This window comes from Eulemur rufifrons, chromosome 30 (assembly GCF_041146395.1).
Source record: "Eulemur rufifrons isolate Redbay chromosome 30, OSU_ERuf_1, whole genome shotgun sequence".
Classification (NCBI taxonomy): Eukaryota; Metazoa; Chordata; class Mammalia; order Primates; family Lemuridae; genus Eulemur; species Eulemur rufifrons.
Genome location: NC_091012.1, coordinates 49,494,347 through 49,510,781, shown reverse-complemented (window position 1 = coordinate 49,510,781; position 16,435 = coordinate 49,494,347). Strand labels below are relative to the sequence as shown.

The following is a 16,435-nucleotide window of genomic DNA, read 5'->3' as shown; positions in this document are numbered from 1 at the left end:
CTAACCTCTTACTTTACAAGTTGATGATAATGCTAATGCCTTCCTCTCTTTCCTGTCCCTCATCTCCCTAACACTTAGACTCCAAGAGATCTTGTCCTACTTACAGCTCTCCCTTGCTCTTAGCACATTACTTGATACATAGTAAATGCTCACTTTTTGCTTTAATTAATCAATGCCTGGCATATAGTAATGCCTAGCCAATATTCATTAAATTGAGTTAATGGTGGAATATAATCCTATAATAATTATAATATTATTATTAGCCACCACTTGTATATTTACTTGTTGTGAGATACTGTACTAAGTGCTTTATAGGCATTATATAATTTACTTTCACAACATGCCTCTGAGGAAGATGACATTATTAACCTCTTTCTACATATGAGAAAATTGAGGCCTAGAGAAGTAAAGTCACATGCCAAAGACCAAACAGCTTGTAGCAACTATCTTAGTTCATTCAGACTGCTATAACAAAATACCATAATAAACTGGGTAGCTTATAAATAACAGAAATTTATTTCTCACAGTTCTGAAGGCTGGAAGTCCAAGATCAAGGCAGATTCATCGTCTTGTGAAGGCTCACTTTCAGGTTCATAGATGGTACCTTCTTGCTGTGTCCTCATGTGGTGGAAGTGGTGCAGGGTCTCTCTTGGGCCCCTTTTACAAGGGAGCTAATCCCATTGGTGAAGGCTTTGCCCCCATGACCTAATCATCTCCCAAAGGCCCCACTTCCTAATACCATCACCTTGAGGGTTTTGACATGTGAAGGGAGTTTCAACATATGAAGGGGGGACACAAATATTCAGACCATAGCAGTAACACAATGATTTGAAACTAGGTCATTGACTCTGAAGTCCATGTTTTTATTTTTAATATTTCATTTATTTTTTTATTTTTTACTTTTAATTATGCATACATAATAGTTATTTATCTTTATAGGGTACATGTCATGATTTGATACAGGCATATAATGTGAATTAATCAAATCAGGGTAATTGAGGTATCTATCACCTCAGGCAATTATTTCTTTCTGTTAGGAACATTCCAGTTCCATTCTTTTAGTTATTTTAAAGTATACCCTAACTTATTGTTGATTATAGTCACTTCATTGTGCCATAAAATATTGGTCATTCTATCTAACTGTTTAACTATATTTTTTTACCCATTAACCATTCCCAGTTTATCCCTCCCTCCCCACTACCCTTCCAGCCTCTGGTAATCGTCATTCTCCTCTGCCTCCATGAGATTATTCATTTTTAGTATTTAGCTCCTGAATGAGAACACGTAAGATTTGTTGTTCTGTGCTTGGCTTATTTTACTTAACATCATGTTCTCCAGTTCCATCAATGTTACAAATGGCAGGATTTCATTTTTTTGTGTGTGTGGCTGTATAATATTCCATTGTGTATATGTACCATAATTTCTTTGTCCATTCATCTGTTGATGGACACCTCAGGTTAATTCCAAATCTTGCCTATTGTATATAGTGCTCCAATAAACATGAAAGTGCAGATATCTTTTCAATACACTGATTTCCTCTCCTTTGGATATATACCCAGCAGTGGAGTTGATAGGTCATATGGTAGTTCTATTTTTAGTTTTTTCAGGAATCTCCATACTGTTTAACATAGTGTTTTCACTAATTTACAGTCCCACCAACAGTGTACAAGGGTTCCCCTTTCTCCAAATCCTCGCTGGCATTTGTTATTGCCTGTCTTTTTGTTAAAAGCCATTTTAACTGGGGCAAGATAATATCTCATTGTAGTTTTGATTTGCATGTCTCTGATGACTAATGATGTTGAGCATTTTTTCACATGCCTGTTGGCCATTTGTACGTCTTCTTTTCAGAAATGTCTATTCATATTTTTTGCTCATTTTTAAATCAGATTATTTGATTTTTTTTCCTATTGAGTTGTTGGAGCTCCTTATATATTCTGATTATTAATCCCTTGCCAGATGGGTAGTTTGCAGAAATTTTCTCCCATTCTGTGAGTTGTCTCTTCCCTTTATTGATTGTTTCCTTTGCTGTGCAAAGGCTTTTTAGCTTGATGTGATCCCATTTGTCCAAGTTTGCTTTGGTTGCCTGTGCTTTGGGTATTACTCAAAAAGTCCTTGCCCAAACCAATGTCCTGAGTGCATTTCCCCAATGCTTTCTTTTAGTAGTTTCATAGTTTCAGGTCTTAGATTTAAGTTGTTAATCCATTTTTATTTGATTTTTGTATATGGTGAGAGATAGGGTCTAGTTTCATTCTTCTGCATATGGATATTCAGTTTTCCCAGCACCATTTATTGAAGAGACTGTCCTTTCCCACTGTATGTTCTTGGCACCTTTGTCAAAGATAAATTCAATAGATGTGTGGATTTATTTCTGAGTTCTCTATGCTGTTCCATTAGTCTATATGTCTGTTTTCATGCCAATACCATGCTGTTTTGGTTACTACAGTTCTGTAGTATAATTTGAAGTCAGGTAATGTGATTCCTCCAGTTTTGTTCTTTTTGCTCAGGATGGCTTTGGATATTCTGGGTCTTTTGTGTTTCCATATAAATTTTAGCTTTATTTTTTTCTATTTCTGTGAAGAATGTCATTTGTATTTTGATGGGGATTACATTGAATCTGTAGATTGCTTTGCATAGTATGGACATTTTAACAATATTGATTCTTCCAATCCACAAGCATGGAATATCTTTTCATTTTTCTGTCCTCTTCAATTCCTTTCATCAATGTTTTATAGTTTTTGTTATAGAGCTCTTTCATTTCTTTGGTTAATTCCTAGGTATTTTACTTTATTTATAGCTATTGTAAAGGGATTACTTTCTTGGTTTCTTTTTTTAGACTGTTTACTGTTGGCATATAGAAATGCTACTGATTTTTGTATGTTGATTTTTGTATCCTGCAACTGTAATGAATGTGTTTACCAGTTCTAGTAGTTTTTTTGTGGAATCTTTAGTATTCTCTAGATATAAGATCATAGCATCTGCAAACAAGGATAATTTGCCTTCTGCCTTTCCAATTTGGATGCCCTTTCTTTCTTTTCTTGTCTGACTGCTCTAGCTAGAACTTCCAGTATTATGTTTAATAACAGTGGTGAGAGTGGGCATCCTTGTCTTGTTCCAGATCTTAGAGGAAAGGCTTTCAGTTTTTTCACATTCGGTATGATACTCGCTGTGGGTCTATCATATATGGCTTTTATCACGTTGAAGTAAATTCCTTCTATACCAGTTTTTTGAGAGTTTTTATCATGAAGGGATGTTGAATTTTATTGAATTCTTTTTCAGCCTAGCATCAATTGAAATGATCATATGGTTTTTGTACTTCATTCTGTTGATATGATGTATCACATTGATTGATTTGCTTATGTTGAACCATCTTTGCATCCCTGGGATGAATCTCACTTAATTATGATGAATAACCTTTTTAATGTGCTATTGAATTCAGTTTGCTAGTATTTTGTTGAGGATTTTTGCACCTATGTTCATCAGAGATATTGGTCTATAGTTTTCTTTTCTTTTTGTGTCTTTGTCTGACTTTGGTATCAGGGTGATACAGGCCTCATAGAATGAGTTTGGAAGTATTCCCTCCTCCTCATTTTTTGGAATAGTTTAAGTAGGATTGGTATTAGTTCTTCTTTGAATGCTTGGTAGAATTCAGCAGTGAAGTCATCGGTTCCTGGGCATTTCTTTGATGGGAGACTTCTTATTACTGTTTGTATCTTGTTAGTTGTTTTTGATTTATTCAAGTTTTGGATTTTTTCTGGTTCAAAGTTGGTAGGCTGTATTTGTCTAGGAATTTATCCATTTCTTCTAGGTTATCCCATTTATTGGCATGTAGTTGCTCATGATAGTCTCTAATGATCCTTTGGATTTCTGCAGTATCAGTTGCAATGTTTCCTTTTTCATCTCTGGTTTTATTTATTCAGATCTTTTTTTTCTTTGTTAGTCTGGCTAAAGGTGTGTCAATTTTCTTTATCTTTTCAAAAAAACAACTTTTGTTGATCTTTTGTATTATTTTTTATTTCAATTTCATTTATTTCTGCTTTGATCTTTATTATTTCTTTTCTTCTACTAATTTTGGGTTTGGTTTGCTCTTAATTTTCTAGTTCTTTGAGATGCATTGTTACATTGTTTGAAGCTTTTCTACTTTTTTGACAGAGGCACTTATTGCTATAAATTTTCCTCTTATTACTGAGTTTGCTATATCCCATAGGTTTTGATATGTTGTGTTTTCATTTTCATTTGTTTCAAGAAATTTTTAAATTTCCTTCTTAATCTCTTCATGGACCCACTAGTCATTCAGGAGCATATTGTTTAATTTCCATGTGTTTGTATGGTTTCCAATGTTCCTCTTGTTATTGACTTCTAGTTTTATTGCATTGTGGTTAGAGAAAATACTTGGTATGATTTCAATTATTTTGAATTTTTAAGACTTGTTTTGTGTCCTAACATATGGTCTATCCTTGAGAATGATCCATGAGCTCAGTAGAAGAATGTGTATTCTGCAGCTGTTGGATGAAATAGTCTATAAATATCTATTAGGTCCATTTGGTCTATAGTACAGACTAAGTCCAATATTTCTTTGTTGATTTTCTGTCTGGATGATCTGTCCAATGCTGAGAGTGGAGTGTTGAGGTCTCCAGCAATTACTATACTGGGGTCTATCTCTCTCTTTAGCTCTGATAATATTTGTTTAATGTATCTGATTGCTCAGTGTTGGGTGCATATATATTTAGAATAGTTATATCTTCTTGCTGAATTTATCCCTTTATCAATATATAATGACTTTGTCTCTTTTTATAGTTTTTTTCTTGAAATCTATTTTATCTGATAGAAGTATAGCTACTTCGGCTCTTTTTTTGGTTTCCACTTTCACAAAATATCTTTTTCATCCCTTTATTTTCAGTCTATGTGTGTGTTTATGGGTGAAGTATATTTCTTGCAGACAACATATAGTTGGCCTTTTTAATTCATTCAGCCACTCTATGTCTTTTGATAGGAGAGTTCAGTCCATTCACATTCAATGTTATTATTGATAGGTAAAGACTTACTACTGCAATGTTATTTGATTTCTGGTTGTTTTGTGGGCCTCTCTTTCTTTCTTACTTTCTATCTTCTTTTGTTAAAAGTGATTTTCTCTGGTAGTATGTTTAATTTCTTGTTTTTTTATTTTTTGTGTATCTGTTATAGGTTTTATGATTTGAGGTTACCATGAGGTTTGCTAAATACATTTTATAACCAATTATTTTAAACATATGACAACTCTGCTTATAAACAAAAAGAAATCTAACAGGAATTCTACCCTTTAACTCCACCTCCCCCCACTTTTTACCTTTTTGTTGTTTCCATCTATATCTTTTTTTTTTTTTTCGAGACAGAGTCTCACTCTGTTGCCCAGGCTAGAGTAAGTGCCGTGGCGTCAGCCTAGCTCACAGCAACCTCAAACTCCTGAGCTCAAGGGATCCTCCTGTCTCAGCCTCCCGAGTAGCTGGGACTACAGGCATGCACCACCATGCCCGGCTAATTTTTTCTATATATATTTTTAGCTGTCCATATAATTTCTTTCTATTTTTAGTAGAGATGGGGTCTCGCTCTTGCTCAGGCTGGTCTCGAACTCCTGAGCTCAAACGATCCGCCCACCTCGGCCTCCCAGAGTGCTAGGATTACAGGCGTGAGCCACCGTGCCCGGCCTCCATCTATATCTTTTTATACTATCTCTCTCTCAAAAATTTGTTGTAGTTATTTTCGATGGGTTTGTCTTTTAGTCTTCCTACTCAAGATATAAGTGGTTTATATACCACAATTACAGCAATAGAATATTCTGTATTTGTGTACTTACTGTTACCAGTAAGTTGTGTACCTTCAGATGATTTCTTATTGTTCATTAATGTCCTTTTCTTTCATATTGAAGAACTTTTAGCATTTCTTGTAGAACAGGTGTGGTGTTGATGAAATTCCTCAGCTTATGTTTGTCTGGGAAAGTTGTTAATCTCCATATATTGCTTCTTCTTTCCAATTTGTCTACCTGTGAGTGAGGTAGCTTGAGAATTAGAGCATCCCTTATATGCTTAGTGATTTAGATGCTATGTCTCCACTTCTGAATAAAGATTCTCCAGGAAGAAACTTCCCATCTTTTCCCTCCACTTCTTTTTACTAAAGACAAAAGCAATAGCCAGGGAAAGCTCTTACAAAAAATGTCCTCCTCCCTCCCCTGACCTAAAACAACTTTCTGATGCTTTCTGGGCTTATAACATGAGGTGATTCCAGAGAACTGACAGCAAACCAACCCATTGGAGAAGACCGCCAAACTCTATTTTCCTCTAAATCCTATGGCTATGAAAAAGACATTCTTATCATGCTTGGAGTAAGAGCTCTCTGTTAGGGATGATGATCTCACAAGCTAAATGTATCTTCATTTAGAAGTTTTAGTCTTATTGGCATTGGGAAGTTTGCAACTTCTCTATCAGTGATAGAAATGGAGATAAATGAAAACACAGGTTTTCATTTCTGGAAGGCCTGGCCTCTAGTGGGTTTACAAGTTGCTGAAGAAAAAGAAGAGTAGAAAATCCCTAGTGATTTCTATAAGTTCTTAATGAGCAAAAGGATGGAGAACAGGAAACTTTCTTGCAGTGAACATGAAAACTACACAGATAGGCCCTGCTTTATCTTTAGGGTGTTTTCCTTTATGCTTTTAGTATGTAAAACAGATCAGAGCAGAAAAAAATGAAGTCAGGGATGAAGAAAGCTTTGCAAAGGAGATTTCAGTGTCAGCCGTAAAGTTTCAAGAAACAGTCGAAATGAATTAAATTTGTTAAAGAATAAATAAGCCAATCAGCTTCTTTTCAGATGATTCCTAAAAGGGTTTTTTTCCCTCCTCTAAAGAAATTCAAATCAAGGTTGATGTTGGGGCACCTTGTATCTCTAAGAAGGCTATTTTTGAAACAAACGTCAGTAGGACACAATGTGCCCCATTATGTAAGCCCTTCAGAACATTATGGACTTGAAACTGTCCACCTGCTTTTAGCAGTTTTGATTTTGAGCTGGATATCTGTAACACCACCACATAGTAATTGTCCCAGCTCAAATGGCTTACAGACCACAAGTTTTTATGGCTCCCAAATAGCATGTGTTTTAAGAGAGCATTTAAAAACAGCATTTTTTGCTGGCAGGGCTCTTAAACATCCTTAAGCCTGCCTTTTCGTTCATTTTACAGATGAATATGGGGACTAGCCAGAACTGGACATGAGAACTACCCATTGAGTAAATTAGGAAATCAAAGCCTGATGGAAGTGACAATGGTGGCAGGGTTATAACAAGCTTAAAAAATCCCCCAGTTTGGCAGCCCAGGTTTCATAACTCCTGGTATAATGTTCTGTCCACTGGGTCACACTGGCTCAGTTTACTATGCTTGTCAAATTATAGGAAGACTGGTATTGTATCAGTCAGATATAGCATCCCCGTGTGGTTTCCAGGGGCTTACAATCTAGTTGGATTATAAGCTTTTCCAACCAAGATACCTCTCTATGGTATTGATTATCTATGGCCTCCAGGATAAGGTAATATACATCTCTAGTTATCATTTGATATATCTGAAAACCCAATGTAAACAGCTGGGGGTTTCTGCCTTGGAGATGAATAAAAGAAAGTCAGAAAAGGGGCTAGAAGGAAATTGAGGCCCTAATTAACAATAGGACATCTCCAAATGGGCAGCTGCCCTGTTCTTTATGTTCCTAGCAATTAGAACTAAGGATAAAGAGGAGGGTGCTTGCTTTGGGAAAGTCCCAACAAGCTACTGCCCAGATTGGTTCTTGTGGCCTGGAAGACAGCAGAGAGCTTGGGAACGGAGATGAGGTTAGGGAGATGGTTGATTACAGGTCACATTCTCTGGGTGTCCCCAGACTCCTTCACACTCTCCGAACAAATGGCAATTTTACAGATACTATTTGCACTGACATTTCTCTGCCTAGAAGAAATTATCTCTTACGTTGTCACTATCTTAAGCTAGATTCATTTTCCATTAAGAAAGGCAGAAAGTCGATCTGTCCTTCTAGCTAAAAGGCAGAAAAGCAAGGGTCCAGTAACAGATGCCAAATAATCTTCTATTCTTCAGGTGATTACACTGAGCTTTGGCAGAAGGGCTGATGATTTGATAAAAGTGTCCCCTCCTTCAAACAATGCATGTGAACTCCAGGAAGAAGCATTGATGATGCTTGGAGGTCTGCCATTCTAAGCAGCGAGGGTGGGGGAGTATTTCCAACCAAATGTCACACAAGGCCTTCATCCAGCTCCAGGGACACTCCTTTATCTTCACTTTGTCTTTAACTCTCTCAGCTCCCCAAGGACAAGGAGCCCTAATCGATAGATCCAGTCTGGGACATCTGTTCTGGATAAAGAAATGAGGAGATCCTGTTGTGACACTGCTTGTTGTTGCACGGATTTAAATAGGCCTCATCCTTTTCTCCGGATCTTAAAAATTGCTGACAGTAAATATCCCATAGAGTACAGCCAATAAAGCAGTGTAAGTCTTGTTCCTCAACACACGGCAATTATCCTCCTATTGTCTAGCTTGATTCTGCCCTACTCTTTTCTCTGACACATTTAAACTTCCCAAAGGAAATGTCTGCCAAAGGCTACTAGAGCTTTGTGATTGATACAGGCATAGGAGGAGGTCAGGTCATGCCTGCTTCTTCTCTCGGGTAACATAATACCCTATGCATTACACATCAATACGTTCTCTACTCCCTCTCTCCTGTCCTCTCCCTTGCTTTCAGAAAGTGCTTTAAAATGGTGGCTGACAAGTTCCTGCTCATGCATAGTCTCCAGGTGGGTTACAAGTTTTATATCAGATGACAAGATGAAAATAAAATACAAGACTTCTAGCTCAAAGAATTTTTAAAACTACATTTAAACTAAGTGTCATCTCTTCCTAAAATCTCTCAGGTTCTTGTGCCTCATCCCTATACGTATGAGTTTGTTGGTTTTTAAGTTTTATGAAATTTACAACTTTGGCAACCCATCTATGAAAAGGATTATAAATCCCCTCAAGCTAAATCCCCTCCAATAATGCAGTTGTTCCAGGTTTGCCACTGGTGAGTGAAAAAACTAAAACCTAATTTAGTGTGTCTACTGAGCCCACGCAGTCACTCCTAAACTGCTTGATTAAAATCCTTTAAGTAGTCAAGATGCAAGCAAAAACACTAGTAAACTCTTACCCCAATCTCTTTCCATTTGCTGGTTTTTGTCTGTCAAAAAGGGTATGATCACCCTCATACCACCTTCTTACCCACCTAGTTTTCTGAAAATGACTTGCCTACTGCTGTTACCAATGCAAGCAGAGGCTTAAAGACAAAAGGGCATTGGAGTGGTTTGGGATACCCCAAGAGAGGCACTTCATTATTGAGTCAGAATATCACTTACTCACAAGCTCCATACATAGTTCTTAACACTCTCTTCCAGCCATAGCTGGTTTTCATAAGAACAGAGACCAAGAAAGGAATTCCATTTGAGGAGTTGACTTTTTCAGTTTTTCATCAACATGGGCCTCCTAAATCTTTAACTTGCCTTGAAAGTGACCTTCCCCCTCATCTGCATGCTATGGCAGTCCCAGAAGAGCTAAATGGGTATTTTTGGCAGTTCATTATCTGCTCCTCCCCATTTCCTTTAATAATCAAGTCGATTATTGGCATTATGCCAAGTAGATCCTAAGTTCTGAAATAACCAACCATCACAACTACCTTTTATTATGGAGGAGGGACTTGTAGTGGGCAAGGGCTTCTCCAAGGCTGACTCTGATCTGACTGACAGTTCTGCTGCATTGGTCTCTCACCAAACACACAAGAGAAGGCAGGAGTTGCTAAGTCTCTTACCAAGCTTGCTATCCTTGAGGTAGTCAGTAGCGCCCTTCCTTTCTATTAGTTGTGCCTTCTTCCACCTGCTTTTCACCATTCCTTTGTTTTTTTCCATCTATCATAGGTCTTTTTTAAGGTTCTGCATTGGGAAATCTCATTTTAGAGCCAGGTTCACCTCAATGAGGCATAACTGTGTACAGATTTAATGCCATTGGGGGTTACACCCTCCAAAAAACAAACTCCACCTTCTTTGAAAAAGCTCCTTAGAAGGAAACCATTCAGAAAAGGTAGAAATGCCAGGCTGAGGGGAAAAGGCAAATGCCTGAGGGGAGCAGATTCTTCTTCTTGTCTTTTGTGATTTCAAAAGTACTTCAAACTAGGAATGGCCTCCTTTGGGAATCTGTTCTTTCGTTGAATGTACCTGGGAACCAGACAACAAAAGTCCTGCTTTGTCTAATCAGCCACCTCTTGTTAGTTTTTTAGTGGTGCTTGTCATGTAGTGGCATCAGAATCCCAGGTTTCAGCACCAAAGATGTCGGGGTGAGAGTCTGTTCTCGGTTCTTGGTGTGCTCTTGGTTGAAGAATGACCAGACACACCAAAGGGTCAGGTCCAGACTATTATCCCGGTCCTCTGACTCCTTTCTTGGAAAAACCACCAGCAAAGCTAATTCGATGGAGTAACCTCAGGCAGGGAGCAGTTTCACCGGAGCAGCTCTTTATTGTAGAATAAAATGGGTCTGTCTCTGTGAGTGGAGAGAGACAGATCAACTCACTAATTGACCCACCCATTCCTGACTTCTCAGATTCTTTCCTTTTATTAGCCCAGTCTGGAGGAAAGCTCTTGGGAGGTGTAGGATGTCATCAAATGATCAACAGGTGTCCTTAAAAATTCCATCTGTGTATATAAGCTCTCTCTAAGAAAACCCATGGGGTGGGGGAGACAGTGAACCACAATGCAGATTCAAGCTAATGGCATATTAATTACCCTTAGGTCACTTTCTAAATCTTATTGTGCCTGGGCTGGGGAATTCCCAGATTGATAAAGCATCCCCTCCTTCCCCAGGTGTAGCAGTTACTCGGATAGGATTAAGGGTGGGGCAGCACCAAAATGGAGTGCCTCCACTTATCCTTCTTCCCAGGTGGAGCAATTGCTCCGAACAGCACCAAAACAGGGAACCCTTGTCTGAAGAAGAGCTGGAGATCCTATCTAACAGTAATTGTTTCAGTACTGAGTTAGAGTGTCTTTATTTTAAAGGGGGCCAAGATTCCCAAACTCCTTTCTGTAACTGCTTGAAAAGAGCCCAAATCCCCTAAATTCAGTCCAAAGTGATTTTCTCTCACAAATGTCCCCTTATTTATTCCTTCCAAAACAAACAAATGGCAACTTCTCCTCGAAACTATCTTTTAGACTTAAAAGATCAAAAACTACTTAAATTAAGTAATTAAATTCAAATGAGATCAAGTGGGAAATGATATTAGAGGGATATTTGCATGTTCTGAGCAGGAGGCAGAGCCATGTTGGCAAGGAGAGGAGGTGGCTTCATCTGTGAATTCTCTTGGCATGACAAAACTCTTCCTAGCTGATTCAGACTTTCTCTGCCAAAAACCCTGCTGATTTTCAGGCCAATTCCATTCTCCTTTGTAGCCTTTGTTTCTATGACCAGGTCTACCCCAGGCAAAAAGGTAAAATAGACAAAATTTGTCTTTGGCTTCCCTCCAGTTAGTAATGTGGAACTGGAGATTCAAGAGTCCAAGGAGATGAGAGTTGAAGCCATAGATAACAATACTGAGGGGAAAAATGAAGGACAGAACCTTAAAGAATCTTTCTTATTCCACAACCCTGCATTGAGTATCTCCTAAGCCAGGCACCATGAATAGACTCTGGAGGGTACAAAGGTATGCCTAGATTGAAAGAGCAGAACTAGGAAGAAAAGCCAAAGAAGGAACATTCAGAGAAGTAGGAGGAGAATTCATTGTCTTTAGTATTATACAGCCAAGGAAATGTAAAAGGCCAAAGGTGTCACATGAGCAGTTGATGTCTGCGGGAAGGTCTTTGAATTTGGTAGCCAAATATATAGTTCAAGAAACAATTTCAGGCCGGGCGCGGTGGCTCACGCCTGTAATCCTAGCACTCTGGGAGGCCGAGGTGGGCGGATCGTTTGAGCTCAGGAGTTCGAGACCAGCCTGAGCAAGAGCGAGACCTCACCTCTACTAAAAAATAGAAAGAAATTATATGGACAGCTAAAAATATATATAGAAAAAATTAGCCGGGCATGGTGGCACATGCCTGTAGTCCCAGCTACTCGGGAGGCTGAGACAGGAGGATCGCTTGAGCTCAGGAGTTTGAGGTTGCTGTGAGCTAGGCTGACGCCACGGCACTCACTCTAGCCTGGGCAACAGAGTGAGACTCTGTCTCAAAAAAAAAAAAAAAAAAAAGAAACAATTTCAGTAAATTGGAGGGGCTGGAAGTTAAGTCTCAGGGGTGTAAGGAGAAAGTGGTATTAAAATCAAGAGATAGTAAAGGTGTATTTTTTCAAGATTGGTGGTGATAGGGAGAGATGTAATATGGTTAAAAGGGTAGCAGGATCAAAAGGTGGGAGGAATGTTTTTGTTTCGTTTTTGTTTTGTTTTTGTTTGTTATTAAACAGAACTACTTGAGTTGGATTTTAAGTGAAGAATCACCTAGAAGGTGACCTGAGCCCGACCCCCACAGTTTCTGATTCCATACCTCTGAGAACTGGCATTTCTAACACGTTCCCAGGTGACTTTTGATGCTAGTCCAAGGACTACACTTAGAGAACCGCTGGGATAGATTAATAGAGAAGGAAAAATTAAAGATGTAAAAGGTACAATAGATGGAACTGGGTTTTAAGAATAGACATAGGAATATGAGATGCATGGAATAAGTGGATTAAATCTTAGAAAGAATTTCAGTTTCCAAGAGATAGAAATGCACAGAAGGAATAGATGAAGCTGTTGCAATATGTTGACAATTTGAGAGGGACACTGAGGTGACAAAGTTTATAGCAGATGGCTTCCATCTTGTCAGTAAAGGAAGAGACAAGATCATCTGCAGAGAGGGTAGGACTAACAGGGATTAGGAAAAGTGGAAAGTTTGGAATAAGCATCATCTACAGACATGGAGAATGATTCACAAAGTAGAGGAGAATCTACTTTGGGGTGATAGATGATGGGTTTAATTTTAGAAAGGATGAGTTTGAGATTTGGTCAGTAGGCAGTGGCTTTTGCATGCTTTCTGCAACTTCCACTAGAATATAGAGGATGTAGGATGCCCTCCACTCAGGTAAGTATTTTTGTCTGTCTTGTTCACGCCTTCATTCCTAGCACCTAGGATACTGCTTGGCACAGAATAGGCACTCAAATATGCATTGGAATGAACCTGAGAGGGGTTGGCTGAGGTTGATAATTGCAGGTAAAAGTAGTGTATAATAGAAACCTGCGAGTATCTATCTATGGAGTTAGAACATGATGCTGGTTAAGAGAGTGAGTTCTGAAGACCAGGTTTCTAATCCCAGCCTCTCAGTGCTTCACTTTCTTCATCTCTAACATGGGAATGATAACTGTACCAAGCTCAAGGTTGTTGTGAGAACTAAATGAGATAATATGTGTAAGGTGATTAGCACAGTACCTCACACAGAGTAAGCACTCAGTAAATATGAGCTAGCTGTTTATCATCTGCATTTCCCCTTAAATTAAATAAGGAGTATTTCTCAACTGGTTTGAGTTACCATATGTTATTCAAGGCAGTAAACCTTCATTTCTTTGAAAATATACTCTATCTCAGACTTCATCATCCTTTTCTCACCTCTCCCCATTGGTAGGGATATTGTGGCATAACTGTATTTAACATAGAAAGAAATTGATCAAAACTGGTGTTTTCACTTTATTTCTGACATACCATCCAAAAGCCTTTCCTTAGTCAGAAGCATTTTTCTATATGTGCATTTTAAGGGCTGGCTCCAGACTAAAATCTATTACCATTGGAAAGGAACAATTGTGGAAAACAAAAGAGATAAGTGCAGAAATTCCTAGTGCCTATTTTCATGGGATTAATACAAAAACAAAACCTGCCTTTGCCTCAGTTAATTATGCAGTGCACTATTGACATTTATTTTATTGATCCAATACAAGTGAGTGCTATGCTGATATTTGTCACTAGAAAATATAGCTCACTATATAAATTAATATGCATTCTAACAACTATATTACCCATTTTACTGCCCATGTAGAATTCTTTCATATTTCCATACATCATATTCAATAATCAACAACTTATTTTCTAGGCATCTACAATTTCTTTAGTTCAGAATCTGTTGCAGTGATAGACATAAAAATAGAAAATTGAGTCCCTGCCTTCAAAAAACCTGTTTTAACAGACATACTCTCAAAAGAATAATACAAGATAGCAAACACCCAAGAATTAAACTGAATGCTGTGGCCCTGTGTTGCACCTCACAGTGGGGAGTAAGGCAGACATAAGATGTACAGGCTATTATGCTTTCTCCACAGGAATTTTCAGTCACATGAAGGAGACAAGACATAAGAACTTGGAAATTAAAACAAGAAAACAAGAGTTAAACAGTAATGTGTTACAAGGGAATAAAAGTTGAGCTGCAAGGTAGCAAAAAAATAATCAGGAAAAAATGGAGTCAGTTGCTCTAAGCCAATATAACATGTCTCAGAAGACAAAAGGCCAGTGCCCTTACTTTAATTTGCCATCAAGTTAAAGTGCTTTAGAACCCATGAATGCTACCACTTTTCTATCCTAAGCATTGACAAATGTATTGGTTGTAGTGATTTAACACTTTATACTTCCACCAAAGAAGTATATTAAGAGGCAAATGACTGATTGAAATACTGTCTCTAAAAGTCATGTATGTATTTTTTTTTCAGAGAGCTGATATAGCTGTTGCTCCACTCACTATAACATTGGTCCGTGAAGAAGTCATAGATTTTTCAAAGCCATTCATGAGCCTGGGCATCTCCATCATGATAAAGAAGCCTCAGAAATCGAAACCAGGCGTATTCTCATTTCTGGATCCCTTGGCTTATGAAATCTGGATGTGCATTGTCTTCGCCTACATTGGAGTCAGTGTAGTTCTTTTCCTGGTCAGCAGATTCAGCCCTTATGAATGGCACTTGGAAGACAACAATGAAGAACCTCGTGACCCGCAAAGCCCTCCTGATCCTCCAAATGAATTTGGAATATTTAACAGTCTTTGGTTTTCCTTGGGTGCCTTTATGCAGCAAGGATGTGATATTTCTCCAAGGTTTGTTTCCGTATCATAGCCAACGCCTCGTTCCATTTTATGGCCATGCTCCATTCATGTTCATCTGGTATTCATCCATCTCAAGTCCAGATTTCTTTCATTTAACATTCCATCCAACGACAATTATCATCAAGCCATTTTGTTTGCTTACGTCCATGAAGTGAGTATGTCATTGGTATTGCTTTGAATGTCTTTCATGCATTTCTGTGGTATTGTGTATACATTAGAGCAAACATTTGAACTCTGCATAAAAACAACATTGCCAGTTAATATTAATATTATTCAGACAAAGCACATGCTAAATTTTGATCAGATCAAACAGACATGATTTCCTCATTAATTGTGCTAAAATGTTTTCTCATTCATCAACAGATTGGATCGAGGCAAAAATTAAAAAAGTAGAACTCTTCTTTAAAACCCTCCTACCTTCCCCTTTCAGTGTCCTCCCTTTTTCATTTTGCTCTCAGGCTGCCTAGAACTTCCATTGTGGCATTCCACCCAAGTTTTCTAGCTAAAATTATAAAACTTCTCAAAGAAAATGTAGGAGAAAATCTGTGTGACCTTGAATTGGATAAAGAATTCTTAGAACACAAAAAGTACAATTCATTAAAAATTTGATAAACTGACTTCTCAAAATTCAAAACCTTGCATTTCAAGAGACACCATTAAGAAAATGAAAAAAACAAGCTATAGTCTTGGAGGAAATATTAGCAAATTATATGTCTGCTAAACAAATTGTATTCATAATATATAATAATCTCTTGCAACTCAACAAAAAGAATATGACCCAATTTTTAAAACAGACAAAAGATTTAAGTAGACATTTCCCCAAAGAAGATATACAAATGGCTAACAAGCACATGAAAACATGCTCAACGTTGTTAATCATTAGGGAAATGCAAAATGCAAATTAAAAACACAATGAGATACTACTATATATCCTCTAGAATAGCTATTAATATAATCAAAAAAGACAGACATTACCAAATGGTAGTAAGGACATGGAAAAACTGTAACTCCCATCCATTACTAGTGGGAACATAAAATGCTACAGCCACATTGGAAAATATTTTGGCAGTTTTTTATAAAGTAAGACATATACTTAAAATGTGATGCAGCAATTCCACTCTTAGCTATTTAACTGAAAGAAAGGAAAACATACATCCACATAGACTTATACACAAATGTTCATAGTAGCTTTATATTTATAATAGTCAAAAAGTAGAAATAACCCAAATGTCCATCAACTTGTGGATGGATAAACAAAATGTGACATATCCATACAATGGAATACTATTCAGCAAT

General features: G+C 37.7%; 1 protein-coding gene across 2 annotated transcripts in view; it reads left to right on the top strand.

Moving 5' to 3' along the window:
• GRIA3 (glutamate ionotropic receptor AMPA type subunit 3) overlaps positions 1–16,435 on the top strand; it is a 289,966-nt gene that overhangs the window by 205,481 nt on the left and 68,050 nt on the right. For both annotated transcript variants that reach the window (XM_069464373.1, XM_069464374.1), the window contains exon 11: positions 14,754–15,130. In XM_069464373.1, the coding sequence (XP_069320474.1) occupies positions 14,754–15,130 (377 nt within the window). The remainder of the gene's footprint in view (positions 1–14,753; positions 15,131–16,435) is intronic.